Below are 9,176 nucleotides of genomic sequence, written 5' to 3'. Positions count from 1 at the left end.
GTTGTTTATTTCAGCCCCTCCTTTTTTCTTTAGTTTGTTTTCAATTATTAAGTAACAGTTGCTCCACAAAAATTTAAAAAAACTTTCAAATTTTCCTTTCCCCATAATTAAAAAATTACATGAAACACTTTCACTGCTTAAAAATAAGCATGAAAAGACTTACACACTAGCATGGGGCTATCTAAATATTGATGCCATTCAAATTTCACCTAATTTTCTTCTATCTTGTTTTCATAACACCACGCCACATATTTACCATGTGGGAAAACCTAATAATTTATCTAAATCTGGCTAACATTAAAGTTTTTATTCCAAAATTCTCTTCTTGTGCATTGGGTTGCTGTTAGAAAAGCATGGGACTTAATTCACACTAAGTTGGGTGCGATGAAATGGACAGGGGAGGCGATAAAATTCAAAGGTCGATGCCACAATAAACAATTTTTAAAGCCACGGGGAGATGCTCCGCAAACTTGTGGACGGAGCGTATGTTAACGGGTTAATTTCCATGTAAAAACAAAAAGAAACCGGGGACTGGCAGTCGCGAGTCGGCGGGGAATTATTCGTAGGGCCTTAACGAGCAGAATTAGGTGAAGTTAATTCGATATTTTAAGGCATAATCAACGCTCTGACTCTGCTTAGACTCTGTGATGAATGAAAGGGCAACAATTAGAAATAGAAAATACCCATTATTTGCCCTAATTATTCGTCTGGAGTTACAGGCATAGTCGTGGAAACTCCGTAGTGGGTTCCACCGTGCCAACAGTCAGTGGCCAAAGCTATTCAATGGAGCGCGTTCATTCTAACGAACGAGATGGGGAGGCGAAAAAGCCCAGAATTCCAATACATAGGACACTTATGTCAGATGCCGCCTTTGTTGTGGATCCCGTTTACATTTGTATTGTTTTACTCTCAGCAGCAATAATCATGGACAGGAACTCCAGCGCGCCCTACATTAACAACAACTACGCTTTGAATCAGCACCATGGTGGGCAGGTAAATTCAGAAACCATTTCATTTTAAACTCCTCCTCAATCGCCAGATATGAGATTTCCTGCTTCTGTTTTTGTATTTCCTAGGGCTCGCTCTGAATCATCTTTTGCCTTCCATGGACCCAAAGCGTCTTTTGACATTTGTGCATCATGGTCTTGGGATTGAAAACTCTCCAAATTTTACAATTACATTTGTTCAGATGTGCTAATCTTTGTTACAGATACTTACTCTCCATCTAGCTAAACCAGTACGATCTGGCCCTGTTCTGTCTCTGCGTTTTTCTGTTGTTATAGATGTACTTAAAAGTTTTGTTCTTGAATTATTAAGTCTATAACAACCTTGGATTCTATCTTCTATTCAGTCTCACCAGAAGTAAATAAGGTTTAGTTTTGTGGGTTAGTAATATAAACCCATATACATGCCTCGTGATCAGTATGCCATCGTATTGGCTACTATTTGCAGTACAGAAATGACCATGAAAGATTGGAACGTAGCTAACGAGAGGTTTTCCTCAGAAATTGGAGATGCCTGTTATGTGAAAACCTGGCTAATTGAGGGAATGTTCCCGTTGATGGTGGGTGAAGAATTTTCTCAATGAAGATGTGGAGGTATCAATCAGTAGGTGAATTATTTGCTACCATCTCAGGAAATCATTTTCCTGGATTTTGAAATTTTGGGTTGCATGGACCAGCTGACGGTATCCGTTTTGATGGAACACCTGGCTCGTGACTTTTCAGAAGTGCGTAGGGTTAGCAATTGCTACAAAACCTAAGAAATATCTCGATGAGTTGCAGATGCAGCCTTTAACATGTGGTCTGAGTTTTGCTGCTTTCACAATTTGGAAGGCCAGTCTTCTGAAAAACTATTCCAAAACAAGCACAATTACCTTGTTTACAACGAGATCATCTTGTTTCATGATGTTATGCTTTCGAGAGCAGAGCTGCGTCTGAAATAACTTTGGAAGTATCTAGTGTTCATTGTCATGTGGTGTGATTTAGTCTGCGTCATTTCCAACGTATTAGCAATTACGAGTTTCCTCTAGGATTTTATGGCCAGTATTCCTTAAATGATTCCAAGCATGGATAAGAAAAAGTTTTGTTTATCCAGACAAGACCAGATGAGAAAAATAAGAAAGCCCCTTTCCTAGCCAGTCCCAGATGACAGTTACCTTCACCTCTATATTCTGCATGCTTTCTGTAAGATGTTTTCATTGTGAATGTGAGATTCGCTAAAACTTTTTAACTGATTGTTTGACATTGTTTCAGGACTAACTCCCTCTGCTAGATCCAGAATAATGCTTTTCTATATTTCAAACCTTGGTGAACAAGTATTGGCTTTGAATTGCAATTAGTGAGTCTCTACCGTCTAATTTTTCTGATAAGAATTTTATATTACCTAGAGTTTGTTCATTATTAGGTATGAGAGAACAAGTCTAATTTTTTTTGGCAAAGAGTTAAGGTTTGAGCGGTATCCATTCTTCTAAAGTTTTCAGTACATGATCCAACCTCGTCTCTTATATCCTATTTTTAATAGATGACGTAATCATGAAACAACATCCTCAAGAATTGATCCCAACCAAATGAATCACAACACTTTAATTATGATATTAAATTTGATTTTAAGATCCTTCAATGTGAAACTTTGTTTTTCAACAGTCCATCTTCACCCTAACATCTCTGTAACTAATTATATGAGAAAGAGTTATTTCATTTTTTAATATTTGTCTCTTTAATTAGGAGCCAACAGTTTTATTTTAAATTGTACTTTCAACTATGGTTGATGTACTGAGGTTTACCATCTAGAAGAACATGATACTTCTGCGAAGAAGACTTAGAATTCTTATATTGCGAGGCACACCTAATTGCTTTTGAAAGATTTAAATAACAACGTATGCCAATTATTTTATCATCTCTACCGACCTAAGTGTTGCTTTGAAAGATTCTCATTAGCAATTATCTAATCTCTCTCATTGACTTCATGTTCAAAAAGCTATCAACACATTATGCTAAATCATTACAAGCAAATTTTACATATTGAGAACTTGTTTGACCTTGGGGAATGAGATCATCATAATCATCTCCTAATTTAACGAATCTAATTTTATTTTTTTCCTCTGCAGAACATTGAACAACTAAAGCAGCTGTTACTACAACTGGACGAGGCAAGATACAGCTTAGATGTAAATAACCAAATTCTGGAGACCAAATTGTTAAGGCTTCAGGAGCTAGTAGTAGTAATGCGCAGAGAAAGAGACGAGGCAGTCCAGCAAAGAGACGAAGCTCTAAACCAATTGTACATACTGAAGCAACAGCTCACACAACAAACACAGCAAAGCAATATCATTTCGAAGCCGATGTGGGCAAACAAGCCAATTGGCTCTTCCCCATTAGGTTTAGACTCCGTACCTCAAGAGGGCTCATCCCGAAGCCTCATCGTGGACGAAGTAGATTGGGATTGGCCCCAACCTGTACACCGCTTTGACTTTACTACTGACCCACAGGACAATTTCCACCAGACACCAACCTCATCATCTATCGATCATATGATCGACCGCTCAAATCTTGCAGATAAACAACCAGTGTTTGACCTTCCAGAGAATGAACAGCAACAGGAAGAGCAGAAGGATGATCTATCTTTTCTAAAGCAGGATGACCCAGAGTGTCAACAGCACGAGCCTGTCGACCACAGCAGTCTGAGGCTAGTGGAGAATCATGACTTGTGGCACAAGGAAACGCACGCCGTAAGACAGACGACGTCTCTTTGCATGCCCGAAGCTTCTTCTTGCATGGCGTACAACAATCACCAACCACAAACAGCCCGAATTCTGAGGCCCCCCATTGACTCCAACGGCTCCGTCCCCGCAATGCCACTTCATTTGCCCGAGCCACCAGAAGCTGACCCGGACGTAATGCTAAGCACGCTACCAGAACGTGGAAAGTTCTTAGAAGCTGTCATGAAAGCAGGGCCTCTTTTAAACACCCTTCTTTTGGCAGGACCGCTTCCTCAGTGGAGACACCCACCTCCTGCTCTCGAAACTGTCGAAATCCCCATGCTGTCCATGCGTTCTTCAGTTTCACCCTCTTTAGGTCACATGCAGGCCCCCCATATGACCTCCTCGGATCCTCTGCCTGTCACTTCACCCATTTCCTCTTCTCATCACAACACTAGTCTTGATATAAAAGACCCACAACAATTGCAGTCTTCTACACTTTCTAAATTTCTGTGCTGGCCATCCATGAATTCGCAGGACTCTGCCATGATAGGCTCTCCAATGAAGTTTGCTAAAATTCACTGAATGAATGATATTTAGCTAATGTTCCATTAACAAGAGGCAATTGTGAAGAGATTCACTGGCTTAATCATTGTATATACTATCTGCAATGAAGCACTTTTTTATTGTTGCTCCATAATTTTTAGGGCTCTGAAATATTTGACATTTTATGTGGTTTATTGTGTCTCTGCAATTCAATCATAAACGTTGCATTCTCTTCACGGGCAGGAGTATAAAGTTTGTTTGATTGTGATCGTATTCCTAGAAAAAGTTGGCGCAACAGACACCGAACACAGTTGCAGTTTGTCTCATTGTCGTCAGCTTTGAGATGATAGGCAATCAAAAATTGCTTTTGTTTGCATGATTAGACAGACGTACTACAATATTGTGCTTTTTGACTGTTTTAGAGATTTCACATGCATCCTTCTTGAAAAGACAAGTCATGACAGAGGTTTTTGCATTCACAATGGTTTCTGTTTGTGTTTTTTAAGCTGGTCTTATCTATCAGACGTGTTTGCAGGTTAGCGTGATATTTAAGCCGAGGTTTGCGTAAAGCGTATGATCAACTTGCACCTCACGCGTTTTTTCACGCCTAGCTTAAACATCACGGATATTTGTCGAATTATACAGAAGTCTGTCAATAGTTGTGTTGAATGATTGTCTTCTAAAATATTTATGCTATTTAAAACTTAAACAGCAATTGGATCTACGGGTTTAACTGGGCACATCAATAGTTTTTTAATTATAGAAAGATTCTTCAGATTTATATAGTGTTTTCATGATGGGATTGCCAATTATACAGAAGATGATGCAAAATAAGTACAATTATTGATTGAACTATTTAAAAGATGAAAATTTGTGGCAAATAATTTATCAACTTACTTAGAATGTAAATGTGAATAATAAATTCAAAAGCATTTTAATTATAGATTTAATAGTTGGATTTTTAAAATTTCCTCATACAGTTTGTTTTGGATAGTCCTCTCTTTTATTACGTAGGATTACATACATTTTTTTCTATAATTTTCTAACATTGGAATGAATATGTAGCAAATATTCATAGATTTGACAAACTTTTTACTCTTGAGATTATTGTGAACGTGAGTCCCTAATAGCCCATGTTTTCCATGTCTATTGCTGTTTTATTTATTGTTATACCCTATGTTTTATTGATTGCTAGTGTCCAAACCATTTTTAGTGGATTTGTCAATGACCACCATGTTGTGACTAGAATAATTGGAAACCATTTATTTTTCTTGTTTGATCTATGTAGGTCCAATGTATCATTGAAAGATAACAAACACTTGAAGAGAGGTAGATTTCAGAGATTGTAGATAATAATTGTATAATTAAAGGTATATTTTATGGGTTAGTAATTTTACATATATATTTTAGAAGTTGGTGATATATTTAAGACCTATGAACAACATTTTCTATATACTTGGCATTGAATTTGAGTATCCAATGGAGAGATAGAACAAGCTAGCAGATAAATATTTGCATGCCACATTGATAGAATTATTAACTTTTAGATTTCCATTCTACCATCATTTCAAGTAGGTAAGGATCTTATGTGACCACTATGATTTGAAATCAATGTAGGAAATTATTATAAATCCTAAGGTGCTTTGTAATGTAATATAGGTGATTATACCTTTATTTATAGACATGTTTATTTATTACCTTTAGTGCATTGTTGGACATAATTTACAATAGTGGGTAATTTACAAAACGGTTGGATATTATTGGTGTGTCCAACAAGCAAGTGTCATCCAAAATGGAGTGATGTACCATTTTTAAAAACTTTATCTATTTCCCGTTAAACATTGAAGCATACCTATTGATGTATTACATAATTAGCGAACTACTTTTGAGCTATTTGAATCTACACTTTCAATGTTAGGTACTCTTTCCAACCAAAGGAATCCATGAATAGAGATAACCTCTATCTTTCAACTCATACCTAGGAGATAAAATAAACATTATGAGTGATGTGCACATACAAACATTTGTAACACTATGTAATTCAAATGAAGGTCAATCCAACAAAACTATACCAATATTCTTGGACAAGTAAAATATTGTCTAACATCCCTTTTCAAATGGTTGTGAGGCTATTGTTCATCTAGAGTGTAGCTCTGATTGATTAAAGACGGATAGGCCTAAACCTTTCACATAATTGCTAAACAACAACTACTTGGGGCACGTGAGGAGTGCACTACCAGTAAAAGAACAAACCCAAAACACACAAAAAATGATAAACAACCAGAATAGAAGCACTACACAACAAGAAAACAACATAACAAATAACCAATCACCCTCCATAGACACAAAGGAATGGTCTAATGAGTGTGGGCACTATCATCTTTCCATTGATGGCATAAAAATTTAACTTTATCAACAAAGGATAGCTTTTTGTTGGAGTCCTTCATGAAGGACATAGCAACAAAATCCAGAGTAGCCTTAACAATGGAGGTGATGGGATCTAAAGCAATTGTATGAGATTCTAGATGTTGCTCCCTCTTTGCCTTCTTCCTTTCAATCTCCTCCTGTATGACATGCATAGAGGAAAATTTCTTCAATACCATTTCTTTTCTTAAGGTAGTCATCTCCTCAACTTTTCATTTCAAAGCCTCTTGGTTTTCCTCCAAATCTTCAATGTCCTTCCTCTTCTCCCTCAGGTTGATCTTTGCATTGATCTCTTTAATTTTCTCCTCCACTACCTCACAATTTTCAAGTTTCCCCACAATATCATTGGTAGGAATCCAAACCTTCTCATCTTTTTCTTCCATAGCCCCAACTGTCACCACAAGCCTCTGCCTCAACCACTAGATCTAGCTTGTTCATTTTTTTCTTGGCTACATTCAATTGGGAAAGGGGCCAACGAATGACAACATCTTGTCTTTTAACGAGCTCACCCAAGCCATTAAATTTTATCGGTCAAATCAGGGGAATTAATCATAAGGGTATAATCAATAGGGATTGGGGAGTGGAGGCCTAGAGGAGCTGTGAAGGGGTCTTTCTCCATAGAGTTAGTTAGAGAGCAATCCAAACCTGTCAACAAGGAAGAATCAAACTCCTTGCAATCCTCTTCTTCCTCAAAGTTCACTATATCAATTTCCTTAGAAGGGGAGCAGAGGGATTTTTCTGTTTGGCCACACAAAGAGGTTTGACCTAGGTAGTGATTTGTTTACTCTTAGATGGGGAGGCCAAACTAGGGTTAATCTTAGCAACATGGGTTCTAGAAATTTTCACCACCAATTTGGAATTAGAGTGTAGTTACTCTTCATATAGAGTGTAGTTTTTAATTAAGGATCAAACAAGTTTTGAGGGGATCCGAAAGCCCATACAAAATGTTTTAGCGAGACCCAAAACACTCTAAAACTAATGAGCATCCAAATACCATAAGAAGAACGCTGGACAAAGATACAAACATAGACCAAAAACAACCAACCTAAATCCAAACATTATCAAGGCAGTAGAGAATGAGAAAGGCCACCACAAAGCCTAAGACATCATCCAAGAGATGTCAACACAAAAAGATCCAAGGGTTTTAACAAGGCTCCCTTAACCTACATCAAGTACCAAGGGTTTTTCAAGGCACCCATAACCTGAACATTGGCTTTTAATAACGATCCCAAAACTAAAACAAACAGAGTCAAGAAGAGAAAGCATAAAGAAATTCTCTAAAACCAGGGGATTTTTAAAGGCTCCCCACACTCACATATTGGGTTTTGACTTGGCTCCCAAAACCATCAAGTTGAACCAACAAAGACTTTCCTTCTAAAAGTCAACACTCCTCCAACACAACTCCTCTCCACATCAATAGGAAAAGGACCCCCCTCAATTGGAACTAAAGAGAGATAAACCACCAGCTGAACAAGCTAAGCATTATTCAAATCCACCACTTTTAGAGACAAAAGATAAAAACAACACCAGTTCACTGGAAAAATGGGTTTTAGAAAGGCTCCCAAAACCTTGAAAAGGCAACGAGGCACAAGCCTAACATACACCATGCAAGCAAGATCCACTAGATTCTCCACCTCCATAAGATAAAAGTGATAGAGAAACAAAACCATGGTGATGGAAGTAGAAAGGAAACCAACCACAAGAAATAGGGCAACAAAAACCCCTAAAAAACTCCATCCAACTTCACCCATCCAGCGAATCCCCACCTCAATAGAAGAACCATCCACCACAAAAGGACTGGCAGAGAGGGAAAAAGAGGGAAGGAGAACCAAACCCTAACCATTTTCATCAACAAGATCTCCATAAAAAAATAGGGAAAATAAGATGAGAGCTAGAGTAGAAATAGCACCCCACATGTAAAAATGGAACAAGTGAAGCATAGGGTATGTAGAAAAGGCATAAAACAAACTCCCTTGGAGACCAAAGAGTCCACAAAACAACCAAAAAGGAGCCAAACCCCAGAGAAGCAGAAAATGAAGTCATGAACTAGAGGGGAACAAACAGCTCCATGGAGAAAACCAAGCGAAAGCATTAGCCCACAAAGGATAGAAGCCCATGGCTCGAGATCAGATTATAGAGACAATCACCCAAAGCTTATCCAAAAGTTGTATCTAACCAATGCACGAGCTAAAAACAGAGGCATTAGGAAAGAGAAGAGCATAGAACCCATGAAGCCAAAGCAGGGAACACCCTACAAAAGGTTGTTCTCTAGACATCAAAACAAAGGGAGATAGGACACAAAAACTCCGGCACAACTTGTACACATTATAACATACAAATCTAGCCGCATAATATTTTGTGCACTTAGTGTGAATAAAAAAGTTGAACCAACTTGGATTATCAAATTTGATAACTCCCCTCTACATATTGTCCAAATGCTAATTGTTTGAGATAGTGTTGATCCAAAATGCATATAATGTTCAACAATTTTACCATTGAAAAATAT

At 37.8% G+C, this 9,176-nt stretch overlaps 1 protein-coding gene across 1 annotated transcript; it reads left to right on the top strand.

Annotated features, from left to right (window-relative positions):
- Window positions 1–634: 634 nt before the first annotated feature.
- On the top strand, window positions 635–4,438 carry LOC131030777 (uncharacterized). The gene is made up of 2 exons (XM_057961690.2): window positions 635–993; window positions 3,110–4,438. The coding sequence occupies exons 1-2, from the start codon at window positions 784–786 to the stop codon at window positions 4,283–4,285; spliced, it is 1,386 nt and encodes a 461-aa protein (XP_057817673.2). The 5' UTR covers window positions 635–783; the 3' UTR covers window positions 4,286–4,438.
- Window positions 4,439–9,176: the final 4,738 nt, after the last annotated feature.

The sequence above is a fragment of the Cryptomeria japonica genome, chromosome 1 (genome assembly GCF_030272615.1).
Source record: "Cryptomeria japonica chromosome 1, Sugi_1.0, whole genome shotgun sequence".
NCBI classification, from domain to species: domain Eukaryota; kingdom Viridiplantae; phylum Streptophyta; class Pinopsida; order Cupressales; family Cupressaceae; genus Cryptomeria; species Cryptomeria japonica.
This window is presented reverse-complemented; position numbering and strand designations above follow the sequence as displayed.